We start from the raw sequence: 16,429 nt of genomic DNA, 5'->3' as shown, positions 1-16,429 counted from the left end.
ATAAGGAGGGAAGGATAGCCCAGGAGTTGTTACCATGATTTCTAGAAATGCCATCTATTAACACCTTGCAATTTGTCTCCAAGATGACTTTCAGGCAACCCCTGTTTTTAGCAAGATGTAAAGCACAAAGAGCTGCTGCCGCTTCTGCACTAAGGGATGAATCACATAAAAGTGGGGAAGCCAGACGACCACACCATTCCCCAGAGGAATTACGAGACACAATGCCAAAGCTGCCCTTCATTGTGCCAGGAAGCCAAGAACCATCAAAGTTGAATTTTACGTAGTTTGGGCTTGGTTTAGACCAACGAGTTCTTTGGACATGATGGACAGGAGAGAGGTTCCCTCTAGCATCATTCTTGGAGACAACCGCTAAGTATTCAGAGCAAGCATCTCTAGCATGGGTGATCACAAGCCTCGGATCAGGGCTAGACCCATTGAAAACGTAATTACACCTTGCCTTCCAGATTTCCCAACATAAGAAGCTGAGAAACGATAATAGAAATTTGCCTTCAGTTCTTGAGGTGCCAGGGATCGAAATAATGCCTTCAAGCCATCTATCCAAAGTCGAGATCCTTCAGGGGTCAACTTCGTAGGAGAGGTCTGAGCCAAACCACACAAGTTGAGTCCCCGGGCAAAGAAAAAGAATGTGCTCCACCGATTCTTCGAAACCTTCACAAATTGGGCAGATGGGGATCCGTTGCAATTTTTATTTTAAAAAGAGCAAATCTGGTTGAGATGGATCTAGATAGAGCTCTCCAAAGGAAAAGTTTTATTTTTGGGAGAGTCTCCACCTTCCATATGGTCTTCCAAACCCTTTCCGAGACAATATGAGAGGTGTGATTATGGCTTGCAATGTTGGTATTTTGTCTAGCATGAAAACGGTGGTACCCCGACTTGACAGTATACGAGCCACTTGAGTTCCATGGCCAAACAAGGCGATCCGGTCTGGAAGAGTGACCAATGGGGATGCATCCGATGCTCTGTAAAAAGTCATTGTTAATGAAGGTGGAGATACTATCCAGCTTCCAGGTGTGGTTCCGTTTGTCCATTAGTTCCTGTACCAATTGAGGGGCTTGATGAGGGATTGGCAACAAAGTTTGCACAGGTCCTGGCTCACAAGAAGGGATCCAGACGTCGTTCCATTTATTCATGTTTGCGCCAATAAAAATTTGGAAGCGTGCTTCTTTCATCATTGCAGTTATTCCCTCAAGAAGGCTGACCCATGCCCATGAAGGGCGAGAACCCTTTGTTGCATGAAGAAAATCAGTTGTAGGGAAATAACGCGCTTTCAAGATCTTAACCCAAGCAGCTTCAGGGTTCAAAATAATTCTCCAACTTTGCTTGGCAAGAAGAGCTAAATTAAAGTTGGACAAGTCACGAAACCCCAAACCTCCCACTTTCTTAGCCAAGCATAATTTTTTCCAGGATTTCCAATGAATTCCAGCATTCTCCTCATTATTACCCCACCAAAAAGAAGCCAAGGCACTGTTGATTTGATTACAGGTACCTTCAGGGAATCGAAAACAAGCCATAGGAAAAGCTGGCACAGCAGTTGTTACAGCTTTTAAAAGAACTTCTTTCCCAGCAAGAGAGAGGGTATTGAGTTTCCACCCATCCATTTTTTTGAGGATCCTCTCTTTGATGTAGCCTAAAGCTGCATTTTTGGATCTTCCCCAGATTGTTGGGAAGGCCCAAATAAGTTCCAGGGTTGTCAACTCCATTAATATTCAAAAGAGCACAAATATCACGTCTAGTTTCCACTAGAGTGTTGGAAGAGAAAAAAATGCTGGACTTTTGAGAACTGATGCACTGACCCGAGGCTAAGCAGTATTTGTCCAGCTTCGTCGGTTGTTTAATTATGTACGTCGTTGTTTTTGAACAGCCATTTGAAACTCCATTTTTTAGTTGTCTAAGGTTGTATTACACGACGGTGTTTTTAGAACCGTCGTCTTTTTATAAACCACGACGGTTTTCACTTAGACCGTCGTGCTTCACTAACCAGCAAGAACAGGTAAGGGGAAAGCGGATCCCCTTGTCTTAGGCCACGGGTTGGTTTGAAGAATTTACCAGGTTGGCCATTGATAATAACCGCAAAGGAAACAGAAATGCAGTTCATGATGAGGTTTATCCATACTCTAGCAAAGCCCATTTTAATCATTACAGCCTCTAGAAAATCCCACTCAATCCGATCATAAGCCTTGTTCATGTCGATCTTTAAACCCGCCTCATGTACACCCCCTGAATTCTTTAATTTCAAATAATGAAAGGTTTCATGTACCATGAGAATATTGTCTTGAATTTGCCTCTCTGGCACAAAGGCATTCTGGTTTTCAGAAATAATGTCAGGGAGAATCGTTTTCAGTCTGTTTGCAATGACTTTAGCCACAATCTTGTAAGAGTTGTTGCATAGGCCGATTGGCCTAAACTGATTGGTGTTCTCTGGCACTTGGACTTTAGGAATCAGAGCAATGAACGTCCTGTTAAGGGCTTCCAAACGGATTGATAAGCATGAATCAAAGTCAATATTCCAATTACACTGCTTACTAACTATTAGGAATCAGAAAGAAAAATAAATCTGATTCTCATTAAAACCGTTTACTATTCTAAAGAATTGGAATCAAAATAAATTTGATTACCAAAATACCCTTCTACAAAAAGAAATTTTATTTTGTTCAACTCCTTATGCAAGTTTTCAAATGACAAAAATTGTGTAATGTAATAATAACCAACTTTTTATATATCATAATGATAAAATAGAATTTAATATTTGTAAAAATAATATTTTTTATAGGTTTAATTATTTACTTCCAATATATCTAGATATATAAAATTATAAAAATAATTAAAAAAAACCAATGCATTCTTTTATTGCATGCAACATTCTATAACAAAAACATGAGATGTCATGTGACAAAATGGGCATAATGGCTGCTATTATTGTGCCTAAAAAAATTTGTTATTTTTATATAAAGGGCTAAAAAAATTTGTTATCTTTATATAAAGGGGTTTTTTATTTTTAAAATAAATTAAAAATTAAAATCTATGTGTGGGGGCAATTAGGGAAGGAAAATCTTATTCCGGTTCACCCTTGCCCAATCCCACCTCCCATATCAGGAATCAAATTTCCTCCATATCATGAATTAGGAATCAAATTTTATTTGGGCCCTACGTTTCTTTCATTCCCAATGTGTAAGTAAACAAAGGAGTAATCCGAAATGGGAATGACTCCCACTCTTTCTATTTCCATTTCGGTTATATAAAAATACATATTTTTTAAAGTGAGTGACATGGAGGGTAATTTGGACATTTCACACTGAATTTGTAACTAGTCTAGACCGACATGTGTGACTTGCAATCGTTTTAATTCAAGCAAAAAGAATAAAAATTCGAAAGATAGCTCTTCTTTGTGGTTACACCACAGTAGAGTTTAACTACCAAATTTGGGATGGATTGGTGTGGTGTTGTTCCTATACGGAAAAGAATTCTCCATATATAATGTCCATGAACAATTGCTCTTGAGCTGGAGTGGCTAAATACAAAAAAATTCACTACAACAAAAAAAAGAAAAAGGGCAGTAGTTACTATATTTTTTGTGACTATTGCCCCTATTAGTTACAATTTTTAGTGACAAAAGCCAATAGTCACGATGCATGACTCCTACAATAGTCACGTAACTTCTGAGCTTTGTTACGAATGAAAGAGTTTGGTGACACAAATTATTGACTTTCTATGGCTGCAATTAAGGGCTGAACATCATGTCAAATCATAATATTTTATTATTTCTGTTGATTTGACTGATAGATATTAATTCTCGTGTTTATATTTGTATTTGTATAATAAGTGGGTGTATAGCTTGTGTATTATATTCCTAAAAAAACAACAATTTCTAATTACCTTTCATTTTCCAAAAAATCATTTAAAAGATTATATTAGCCAATTTTACAACATATTGTTCAAAGTCAACAGTATTTTCATTCCTGAATCCAAATCCAGGCTCTGTCTCCGTGTAAATACATAAGGTAATTATAAGTCCTGAACTGCGAGCAAGTATTGAGCAATTCCATCCTTCCTTCCCACTAATCCTTAATATATATTGAAAGAGATTTTATTCACCCGCTACCGATATCAGTATTTTCAGTTTGGTATATAATGAAGGCTAGGAAAAACAAAGTCTAGAACAAAAATAACTTAACCTTTGAATCCAGCAATAGCAACATATCTGTACATCCATATTATTTCTCTCTCCAGTCTCATCTCATGTCTTCCTGCAAAGAATATATAACAACAAAACATTGAATTTAAAACTAAACATTTTTCTTCATTTTCTCAATAACCAAACAAAAAATAAATCATTTCCCAAACGAAAAGTAGATCTGAGATACATGTGAGTAAGAAAGTCTTAGAAAAGAGACAGTTTAAATGTGTATTGGAAAGTAAAATACATTTCTTAAATATTTTGTTGGGTTTAATTACTCGGGAAAATTGGAAAGTTACTTGGGAAATAGCTCAAAATGCCACCCATTTTATAATTTTTTTGTGAAAATACCACCCCTCCCCCCAAAATTTTAAACCTATCACCTATAAATACATTTTTATTGTCCATTGATTGCACAGATATCGCATTTTTAGAAATTTTGTTCTCTCTCACCTCTCTTGGCTCCATCTTTCGCTGTAGCTCAGCTCTCACTCTCTCTTCGCTCTATCTCTCTGTTGCTCAAGTCTTAGTCCGTCTTCGCTCAGCTCTCACTATCGGTCTTTCTCAGTTTCTCTCTCTCTCTCTCTCTCTCTCTCTCTCTCTCTCTGTGACGCAGTGGTCTTCCTCCCTCAACGGTATCTGTTTATCGAAGCTTAACTTCACTGTTCACATCCAAAAGGTATTGTTCATCATCATTTTCTTTGGGTTTAGGGGTTTCTTCAAAATTGATTTAGGGTTTAGGTGTTTGTCTGAAATTGGTTTAGGGTTTAAGGATTTCTCTGAAATTGTCGGATTGTGATGATTCCTTGTTTGAAACAGTGAAGGAGTGTGTTCTTTGTTCTTCGTTTGAAACTGCTGTTGTTTTGCTGCTGTTATTGGTATCGTATTGTTGTTTTATTGATGTCGGATTGCCATTTCAGTGGTATTATATTGGCATCGTAGTGCTGTGTTATTGCTAGTTTATTATTGTTTTATTCCCGTTCCATTGTGGTTTTAATGATTTTGGCGATTTATGCAATTGGATTATGTGTTTGTTTGTTGTTTTTGTTTCATCCGAAGAAGGGAAATTGTAGGTGTGCATTTATAGTCTCAACATTAAGCACATGAATCTTTATAGCTTGTTTTTGCAGTTGCAGTAGCTTTTGTTGGAATTTTAATATTAAGCAATATTTATTTTCCTATTTCAATGGAAATTAACAGAATTCATTGGACGATGGTGTCCTTTGTCAGTTTGTAGGAAGAGGTATCAAAGCACCTGTTTATTCAATGGATGCATTAGTTGGTTTTTTTATATGGTTTGCAGTATTGGTGATGTGCCACAACAACGTGATGGGTAAACTATGTAAATTTAGTGCAGTTTATCAATATTGTACATAACTGCAGTTCTAATTTCTATACTTATTGATCCGACAATACCTCGTGTGAAATCATAATGGTCAAATTCATTGAGCATCTTAGTGCCGGCATTTCGTTGGATAAAGTTGACCCTTCGAAGATTACATATTACCGACTCAAACTTGCAATTGAGGCTTTAAGGGGGAAAGCATATATAGAGGTAAATATGATAATGTCAGTGAATTGAGTTCGGTCTTCACTTATCACTTGGGAATTCACTGTGCTCCTTAATTATGTCAGGAAATCCTTTATATGAAGATGCAGACATCAAAGCTGTGCTGGAGGTGCTTTATATGGTCATCCATACATTTTAATAGAGCTATTTGGTTTAGGTATTTTGTGTAGCAAGGTGAAATGTAATATTGTACAATCGATGGCAGTGGCTAATTGCCTTACATGGCACATACATTGATTCCATTTTTGGGTTTTGTTTTCGAGTTGCAATCATCGTTAGCCTACTTATTATTTAGATTGTGAAGTTCAACTATTTCGTATTGCTTGATATATAAACATACTTGCTCTTTATGGAGGTATGACAGTTTACTTGTTTGAAACAATGTGTTCATTTCCACTGACTTTTACTCTTTTTTGTCCTTTTTTGACATTTGGTCTGTGTAGTTTTGTTTATTTTTCTGTGCTCAATCCAATCATATACATAACACAAAATTTGCATAATGGGTAGAAAACAGAGGACGTGCATAATTCATTTATGCATAAAACGGAATAAACTAGTGATACAGTGGCGATATAGTGGCAATAAAAGGGTGTTGGAAATTACTGTTTGTGTTTATTTTGGGTTTCTTGTTTTGTTTCATTTCATTTACTCATCTTGACCCATTACTAGTTAATAATAGGATGATTACGAGATTAATTTGTGTCACTTATTAATACAACAATTACATATATGAAGATTAAGCCGAACAACATATCATATCACCAAACATAATCATACCACCAAATACAATCATGCTTTTCTTCAACCCATTACCAAGCATTTGGACATTTATTCACACCATCCTTTTTTTCTAAATAATTTTTTCATACTTATAATTTTTAATAATTATTTGTTACAATGTCTTATGCTGTAATTATGATGCAGTTAAGTGCCTCTTTTTGAAAGGCACATTGTTCCTTTCTCCTCCTCTTCTTGTTTTCGAATAAAGTAGGCCCTAAATTCTAAACCTAATGACGAGTCCTAATCAATATACATACAATAGAACCACAATATTTGGGTAATATACAGACAATCTAGTACAATATGGGGGCAATATAATTGCAATAAGGTAGCAATAACTATCGCTGGGATACATGCAATAGGGTGGCAATTGGAGTCAGAAGTGGAGATGGGAACAGCACATGCCATGGCCGGTCTCCCGAGTAATTGACATCTTCGTTTGGAGGCCGTACGTCCGACATCTTTAACTATTGCTGGGGACAATTGACAACTGCAGTATGCAAAAACAAATTTCAAAGGTACATTCATTCTCACAATTGTATTTATTGAAAATTTGTAAACAAAAATACGGTTAGCTTTACTGGAGAATGTTTGTCTTTGAGTAAGTGCAGAATTTTCCCAAACCTCACATTAAGAAGCTGCCTATGCTTCAGTTATGTATAGAAATTTGTCTATTTTATATTGTGTTCAAGGAGTTAGTTGTATGTCTATATATGACGAAATTGGGTATGTAGTTGGTACATTAAATTGATTGGATTGAAATGTACACCATTTACTCATTAGCTGTAATTTAGAGCATTAGAGCATTACAATAATAGCAATAAAATTCGATTTCAGGCTAAAAATGGATTATGTAACTAAGCAATTTTTGAAAATTTTAAAAACATAGAAAACGAAATTGCCAAATTGGAAAATCGGAAAATTACCTTACTGGGAAATGCCCAATTTTAGAATATACTCAAATCACATAAAGATTGAAAATGACAAAATTTGAAGAACAACGAAAATATAGAAATGTGATACGGCCGAAAAGCAAATACAAAGCACTGCATATAAAATTGAAAATTTGAGAAAATACCAAATTTGTATTACCAATCTGATGCACATCTTCTTTGAGGTTGCCCATTTTCCATTGTAGCAAACCAGAATAACAATTATCTCCATTTCTGACCATGACAAAACAACATTTTATTACCACAATAACTAGGCAATACGAAGGCAATACAACAGCAATATAAAGGCAATATAACCACAATATAACAGCAATATAATAGCAACATAACAACAATACGACTGCAAAATAACATGAACACAACAGCATCCATTACATCAAACGGAAAATCCCAAGTTTCTAGATTCACATATCTAGATCAATCTAAATGCAATTGGTCAAACCCAGATGGATGAGCATGAAGATTCAGAAAACCTAACCGAAAGCAATTAAACCCAAAACCAATTTAACAGAATCCCAAGCAATCAAACAAAACCTATTTCACATAATCCCACAGATATTAAGAAAATAACCATCAACCCTACCTTTTCAAGATGGCCGATCCAGTAGAGCTTCAAGGTTGCAAGCATCTATTCAAAAGACATACCTAAAATACGGGGTCGAGGGAAGGGTTCGCGATTCAAAAGAGAGAGCGAGACAGAGCTGCTCGAGAGAGAGAGAGAGAGAGAGAGAGAGAGAGAGAGACATATAGCTGCGCCACAAATAGAACAAGAGAGGTGAGATATGTGTGCAAACAGTGAACAATAAAAATGTATTTATAGGTGATAGTTTTAAAATTTTAGGAAAGGGGTGATATTTTCACAAAAAATTATAAAATGGGTGGCATTTTGAGCTATTTCCCAAGTTACTTTTAGCTGTCAAGGACAATAAAGTGGTTTTATCTATATATATATATATAAAGCAAAAGGCAGAGAATGGTGAAACATTCAAAATACTAGAAAATGTCCTTGGTTAATTCAAACATTAAGAATTAAAATGATTAATTAAATCAGGATAATATAGTAAATTAAAAAAATTCCTATTTAAAAAATTAAAATTAAAAATAAAATCAGATAATAGGTCCTATTTTTATGGAACATAACTACCTATGTTATCTTTTCTTAATTCTAAAAATAAAATAAAGAATAAAACGAATTGGCACATGCTTGAGCATGTGCTAGGAGCTAGTATTTATTATATTTAAATAATATGTAATCAATAAATTGAAATGTGAGAGAGTTAAGCACAAATAATGGTGATAAGCAAACAAACCCACTGTCACCAAAATCAATTTGTTAACTCAAACAACGTGACTATTGCCTTCTTTTCTTGTAGTGATTTCCCTAATTTTTTTTAAGAAAAGAAAATAAGATTGATAAATAAATAAATAAATAATGATTAAAATAATTTAATACATAGAAGTCCCTTGCCGCTTTTGAATCTTCTTGTTAGGTTAATTCGTTTGTTGCCAACATGGGACTTGGCTCTTTTGGACTGAAGATTGAACTAGGCCACAAGAGGTTTGGGAAGAGATTTAGGGCCAGTTTGGCATTTGATTTGCTCGCAAATAATCATTTTTAGATTTGCTATAAGAGAAATTAACTCTGAAGGAAAGTAGTTTGACGTTTAATAAACTAAATACTAAATAGACAGGTGGAAGAGAACTTTCAAAATAAGTGATTTTTGCAGGTAATAACTTAGGGCTTGTTTGGGATTGCTTCTGTAGGAAGCATTTCTACTCATAAAAGCTTCTAGCAAAAGCGCTTTTATTATACAAATACTGAAATTTTCATAAGAAATTGAAATGCTTCATGAAGAAGCACATAACAGGTGCTTCTCCAGAAAGTGTTTCTACGGCCCAAAACCACTTCTAAAATTTTCTGCTAAACGCTGTTAAAAGCGTTTTTGGTTGTCATAAAACACTTTTAGCCCTTTCAGAAACACTCCCAACAGGGACAGACCTAGGAATTTCAAAATTGGGTAGGCTAAATTTACCTGACGTACAAACCTACTAAAAAGATAGAAAACTCGATGATACGAGTGAATTTCATTAAATTTATAACAAAAGAAATCTAAAGAATCTTTGATCTCTTATGTTTTTTTTATGTTGACCCGACATTATAAAAGTATAACCTATTAAATAATATATATATAAGGCAATATTTCAGCAACTAATTAATTCATTAAATCTCACTGATCAATATTATTCATATAAGCAAGAACACCAAAATTTATAAGAGTTTTCCCTATTTCATGACAATAAAAGCCTTTGACTGATTTTCTCATTGGAACTCTTCTGACAAAATGTAATGGAAGTAATTCTTTTAGCTATAGCCTGAAGAAAAGGAAAGCTAGTGATATGAATGGTTTTCCAAAAAATCTAAAAATAGTTGATCACGTGTCTCAGAATTGATGTAGAACATAATTCATCCAAGGTAAAGTTTCCAATGTTTTTAAAAATAAAAAAATAATTTCAAATATCATCTAACATTAATTTCACACTAAGCGGGGATTTTTTTTAAATTTTATTTTATGTTTACACTTTTTCTATTCTTTGCAAAGATTTGCCGGTCAACCTTCTAGTTAATAGAGGTGGGCTAAATGCAATTTTGAGTTGAAAGACAAGAAAAGTCACCTGGGCTATAGACCAAATTAGTTCCTTACTAGGTCCGTCCTTATTCCCAAACGGGCACTTAATGGTTGCTTTGTAGGAGTAAAATAGGCAATAAGAAAAATCGAGCTTAAAAACTAGGTTCAGTCATCGAAGGAAAGTGTTATATCTTTATCCAAAAAAAGAAAAAAGAAGTATAGTGTTATAAGGTGTAAAAATGGGCTTAACTTGATAAGAAAAAACATATGGGTAACCAATGCTTCAATTTTTATGTCTAATATAATATGGTTTTCACGAATAGCTACGAGACATTTTGTGATATAACTTCACACCTGATTAAGTTTTAAACAAATATCGCCGGCATTAGACTAATTAGTATTTGGTTTGGGATGTTGGCCGTCACCAAGTTACCTCATTAATTTAGAGGGAACAGCTAACAATACAAGGTGTCTAATTTAATTTACAAAACAAGAAGCTGACTAAAATATTTTGGAGACCAACGACAGAGTTTATATAATATATGATAATATGAATGTAGTCCATATACAACAGACAATTTTTTAAGGAATGCTTTGTTTTGATTATAAAATAACTGAATTATATAGTCGCAAGCCAGTTCAATATCAATCACAAAGCAAAACGACAGAACAGCCCAAAACCAAAGTAAACGTGTTCTAACCACACAGACCATTGCAGGCTCTTGCAGCCAATAAAACAATTCTCTGATGACTATTTGGTACTTATATCCATCGCATTGATCTTGATTCTTGATCGATGAGAACGAAAAAAAAATGTAGAACGAAAAAATTAAGGCAATAGTCTATGAACTTGTACCTGAGTTTCTCTTTCGTTCCTTAATTTAATTTCTGAGGTGTTAGTGAGTCTTGGGAGACTAGGGGAGGAGATCTGTAGGGTAGTGGGAGGATGATGTAGGGCTGGGGTCAGGGGACACTTCGGTTGATGAGGCAGTTGGAGTGGCAACTGAACTGTGGTAGGTAGGGGTAGGTGGTTGGGGTTGGGCATTGGTAAATTTTTACTTTTTTTTTTTTTTACTTTTCTTTAGTTTTTCATTTTTAAATCGTGTTTTATGCATCCTTTTTTTAATTTTTTTTTTAATTTTTATAATTAATCATTTTATATACATACGATATTGAGGGAGGAAGATTCGAACGCAGGACATCGAGTACAGGAGTAACCGTAAAGTTATAAGTCCTTTGCACAACTAACCATTTCCTAGACACTAGAATCTTGACACTACGGTAGTGTGTGCGAAACACCACCCCCCTCCCCCTCTTCGTAGTTTACACTATTGCTTGTAATAAAATAAAAAAATAAAATTTCTTTTACCAGTTCTTACTATATTGAAAATATTCTTTTGACTCAAATAAAATATTAAAGCTTATTGATCCCACTTGACTTGACCGATAAAAATTTTAGAAAGCTTTTGTGATTATTTCTGTTTCTTTGTTTGTTTGTTTCTTTTTTATTATTTCTGTTTCGTAAAATATTAAAACTTATTGATCCCTAGCAGCACCCGTATTGTTGCCGACCGCATCTTTCTTGTGATGTCATTGCTCAACAACTTGATCATGGCAGTCCATAAATAGCTAGCTCTCTACCTTTCACTTCCACAGATGTTTATTTAGCTAAGAGTACAGAGATTTTTTTTTTTTTTACCAGAACACTATGGGGTTATCCCATTGCTTATTTAACATGTCGATTCGCATGCTCTCCAAACTACTAGTTCTGGTGCTGTTTCATCTTGTGGTTGCGAACTTTGTAGACTCTTTGCAGCAGCCATCTTGCCATGCCGAGGAGAGCTCAGCCTTGCTGCAGTTCAAGGAGAGCTTTATTATTGACAAATCTGCCTCAAGTTATGGCGGTGCTTATCCAAAGGTTTTATCATGGAAACCAGCTGGAGGAGGAAATAGCAGTTGCTGCTCGTGGGATGGCGTGGAGTGTGACGAGATGACGGGTCATGTTATCGGCCTTAATCTGAGCAGCAGTTATCTCTACGGCTCTTTCGACTCCAATAGTAGCCTGTTCAGCTTGGTGCATCTTCAAAGGTTAAGCCTCTCTGATAATAACTTCAATTACTCTCAAATTCCATCTAGCATTAGAAATTTTCCAAGCCTCACTCATCTTGACCTCTCTGCCTCTTTCTTTTCTGGTCAAGTACCATCTGAAGTCTCTCACTTGTCTAAGTTGACATACCTTGATCTGTGTTGCAATATTGAAGGACCTAATTATGATCCTCAGCGATTGCTGAAACTTCAACCATCGGACATGAGAAGTCTAGTTCAAAATTTAACTAGTCTAGAAACTCTTTCTCTCAGTTTCATTAACATATCTTCAATCATACCCGTTTCCTTGACAAATTTATCATTTTTGACATCCCTTAACATCAAGAAATGTGATCTGTTTGGCGAATTCCCAGTGAGAATTTTCAATTTACAGAACTTAAAAGTTCTTAGTGTGAGATACAATCAAGATCTCACTGGATATTTTCCTGAATTTAATCAAAGTAGTCCTCTCATCTTATTGAAAGTTGCGTTTACTAGGTTTTTCGGAACAATACCTTCTTCGATTGGAAAGCTTAATTCATTGCAAGAGTTGGATGTGGCCCAATGTAATTTTTCAAAAGGGTTGGTTCCATCTGCACTTGGTAATCTTAGACAGCTCATTTATCTAGACATTTCAGCAAACAAATTTGGAGGTCCAATTCCTGATTCCTTGGCAAACCTTACCCAGTTGACTGTGTTTAGGATTAGTACGAGTTATTTAACTGGTCCAATTCCATCTTGGCTAGGTAACTTTACCAAACTAGTTTACCTAGATTTTTCTTTTAATCATTTGAATGGTTCAATTCCCGCCTCATTTTCCAATCTCACCAATCTCGAGATCCTTTATCTACAGTCAAATAACCTGAGCGGTGTAGTGGGGTTTCAAATGTTTCAGAAGGCACAAAATCTCTACCAACTCCAATTGGGTAGTAACAGTTTGGAATTTGTTACTGAACAATTTTCAAATATTATGGATGTAACTGTTCAACAGTTCACCGTTTTGGGCTTGAGTATATGCAATTTAAAAGAGTTCCCATATTTCCTAAGAAATCAGACAAAGTTAGAGCGGTTGGAAATAGCAGGAAACAAAATCCATGGCGAAGTACCAAACTGGATGTGGAACATAAGCAAGGAAACTCTGATATTAGTAGACATTACTGATAACTTCCTTTCGGGGGAACTTCCAGTTGTCATACCCTGGGTTAACTTGCTCTGCTTGAGGCTTTCAAACAACATTTTTCATGGACGATTACCGGTCCCTCCACCATCCTTGCTAGAATATGGAGCCACTAACAACAAATTTACTGGAGAAATTTCACCATTGCTTTGCAATATGAATTCTCTTTTGTACCTTGACTTGTCGAAAAATAACTTGAGTGGCACGCTTCCTCAGTGCCTTGGAAACTTTAGTGATGGTCTAATCCTTTTACTTCTTGGAAGCAACTCTTTTCATGGCATGATGCCTCAATCATTCAACAACAGAAGCAGTTTAAGGATGATTGATGTTAGTCATAACCAATTGCAGGGGCAATTACCAAGGTCATTGGCGAATTGTGTGATACTTGAGTATCTGGTTCTGTCAAACAATCAATTCAATGATGTCTTTCCCATTTGGTTGGGGACTCTTCCAGAGTTAAAACTTCTGGCAATGCCCCATAATGAGTTTTATGGTGTAATAGGACAGTCCAGAACAAATATTGACTTCCCCAGATTACGCATTCTTGATTTGTCTTACAACAGTTTCAAAGGTGAGATTCCACCTTTGTTTCCAAATATTACTGTAAACAAGTCAACATACATGTACACATATGTATCCTATGATCTCAATGGTGTTTCTATTGTACGAAGTGTTGCTTATTCAATCACATTAGCAATTAAAGGTTTGGATTTGCACTATTCGAAGATTCAAGAAGGCTTTGCAGCAATTGATATCTCAAGCAACAAATTTGAAGGTACGATTCCGGAATTTGTTGGGAACCTTAAGGAGCTTCACTCACTCAATATTTCCAGCAACATTCTCAATGGTTCAATTCCATCATCCTTGGGGAACTTAAGGAATCTTGAATCGTTGGACCTTTCACACAACATGCTCTCAGGACGGATCCCCCAACAACTGACGAGGCTTACATTCCTTGGGAACTTTGATGTGTCTCACAACAATCTCACAGGTCCTATTCCGCAAGGTACCCAACTTACTTCTTTCAATAGCACTTCATATGAGGGAAACCCAGGATTGTGTGGAGATCCATTACCAAAATGCGGAATTCAAGAGGCCCCTCAACCGCCACCTTCAACTGAAGAAGACAGTGATTCAGGCTCAGCTCAAATGCTTGAATTTGATTTGAAATTTGGTTTGGCTGGAATTGGAAGTGGGTTTGTGGTGGGAGTGGTACTCGCAGATGTCGCGATCACAAGATGGCATGAGTTGTTCCTTAAGATCGTTGGAATGGTGAGGCTAACTGTATGGAAAAGGTAGAGTTGGGGATGCAGAAATTCAGTGTGTTATAAAGTCATGCATTTGGAGTAGTTTTCTTGTTTCTTTCTTCCTTCTTCTTCCATGTAACTGGGCTCTATCTTTGAGTTGGCCCATGGGTAGAGTGGGGGATGCAGAAGTATGGGAGCTTCTATAGTGAGTGGGAAGTTATAAGGGGTGTTTTTGAGGGGCATGTAAGAGCCGTTGGATTTCATCCAACGGTGAGTTTTTAAAAGAGGGTGCATGTAGAATCGGGTTGAAATCTAACCCGTTAGAAACCCAACTTCAGTTGTTCCCCTCTTTCCCTCTCTGTGAAAAACTGAAGAACACAATCCTTTCTTTTTGAATGTAAAGCAAACCCACAATTAGAAGGATCCAAATCTCCCAAACCTTATAGTCACTCCACTGTCATTAGCTCGTTGGGAGGCCTGCGATCTATGGTATCCTGGGTATTACGAAGAATGGCTCTTACCTAGCTGTTGCCCTGTTTTGATTCTATGGCTCAAGTGAAAACCCCTTCTCTTTTTCATTCAGCTGACAAGATTCCAGATGAAAGCAAAGTAGCATATCTGTTTTTGTAGCTAGAAGCCGCAGCAGCAGTTGTTCCTCGATTTTGGTAGAGATGGAGTCTGAAATACCAAAGAGTCTTCTCTAATGTCCACCACATTCTTTCAAGCTGACTGACTTCAGAGCTCCCGATTGATTTTGAGAGGTAAGTTCACTTGCTGGATTGATTTTATTGGGTTAGGTTTATTTTTTGTGAGGGTGGGAAATTCGTCATTTGTGGCATCAATAATGTGTCATTTCCTTATGAATATTCAATATACTTAGTTCATTGTTGTTGGTCGGGGTGGAAAATTATGAAATGTAGGTAAAAGAACCTAAACTTAGGCTTAATGACATTAGGAGTAAGCAGTTGGAGAGGATATTGGGTGAAGTTCTGTAATTGGTGGTTTGAATTACATTTGTGTTCTTAGTTGAACATGTTGGTTCTAATGTTATTTTGACCAGATTATTTCACAAGAGATGACGTAACTTTTATGAAATTTTGCTTGTGTTTTGTGTAATCGGAAGTTAGACTATGCGTATTTTGTGTCAATTTGGGCAATGTTTTGTGTAAGTGGAATGCATTGATATGTTGTGATGCAGTAATGACTGATTAATGAATGAATAATTGCTATGCAGTAATATAGAAGTGGATCAATAATATACGTAGATAAAATGTCTGGGGGCTCAGAGAGTGATGAATGTGCAACAGCTAATGGGAGGGTTTATATTCCTGAAGTAAGAAATGAGGAAACACCAACAGTTGGGATGAAGTTTGACTCGCTTGACCTCGTTTACAATTTCTATAATAGATATGCATTCTTGGCTGGTTTTGGTATTCGACTTCATTCTAGCTTTTGGGGGAAAAACAAGAAAGAGATTTTGAGGAAAGAATTTGTATGTTGCAAACAAGGTGCATACAGGAAGGATGAAACTCGGGAGAGAAAAAGACAACGGGGAATAAGTAGATGCAATTGCAAAACAAAGATTGTGGTTGTGAAGACAAATGGGAGCAAGAAGTATACCATTTCTCTTTTTGCAGAGGGACACAATCATAAGATGACACCCTCAGAAAGAATGCATTTATTGAGATCACACCGTCATATTTCAGATTCTACAAAAGTACTCACAAAACAGTTGGGTTCAGTTAATATTCCCATTCATCAGAAGGTAAGTATTTTCGAGGTGCAATCCGGAGGA

At 36.1% G+C, this 16,429-nt stretch overlaps 2 protein-coding genes across 2 annotated transcripts in view; both read left to right on the top strand.

Annotated features, from left to right (window-relative positions):
- The window catches only part of LOC109947408 (receptor-like protein 12), a 1,775-nt gene extending 1,491 nt beyond the window's left edge, over positions 1-284 (top strand). Inside the window, exon 2 of the mRNA XM_020557368.1 lies at positions 112-284. Coding sequence (XP_020412957.1) covers positions 112-284 — 173 coding nt within the window. The remainder of the gene's footprint in view (positions 1-111) is intronic.
- On the top strand, positions 11,861-14,686 carry LOC109947407 (receptor-like protein 12). The gene has a single exon (XM_020557367.1). It carries the CDS (start codon positions 11,861-11,863, stop codon positions 14,684-14,686), a length of 2,826 nt encoding a protein of 941 aa, XP_020412956.1.

This window comes from Prunus persica, chromosome G2 (genome assembly GCF_000346465.2).
Source record: "Prunus persica cultivar Lovell chromosome G2, Prunus_persica_NCBIv2, whole genome shotgun sequence".
Lineage (NCBI taxonomy): Eukaryota > Viridiplantae > Streptophyta > Magnoliopsida > Rosales > Rosaceae > Prunus > Prunus persica.
The sequence above is the reverse complement of the archived record's forward strand: the minus strand, read 5'-3'. Positions and strand labels throughout refer to the sequence as shown.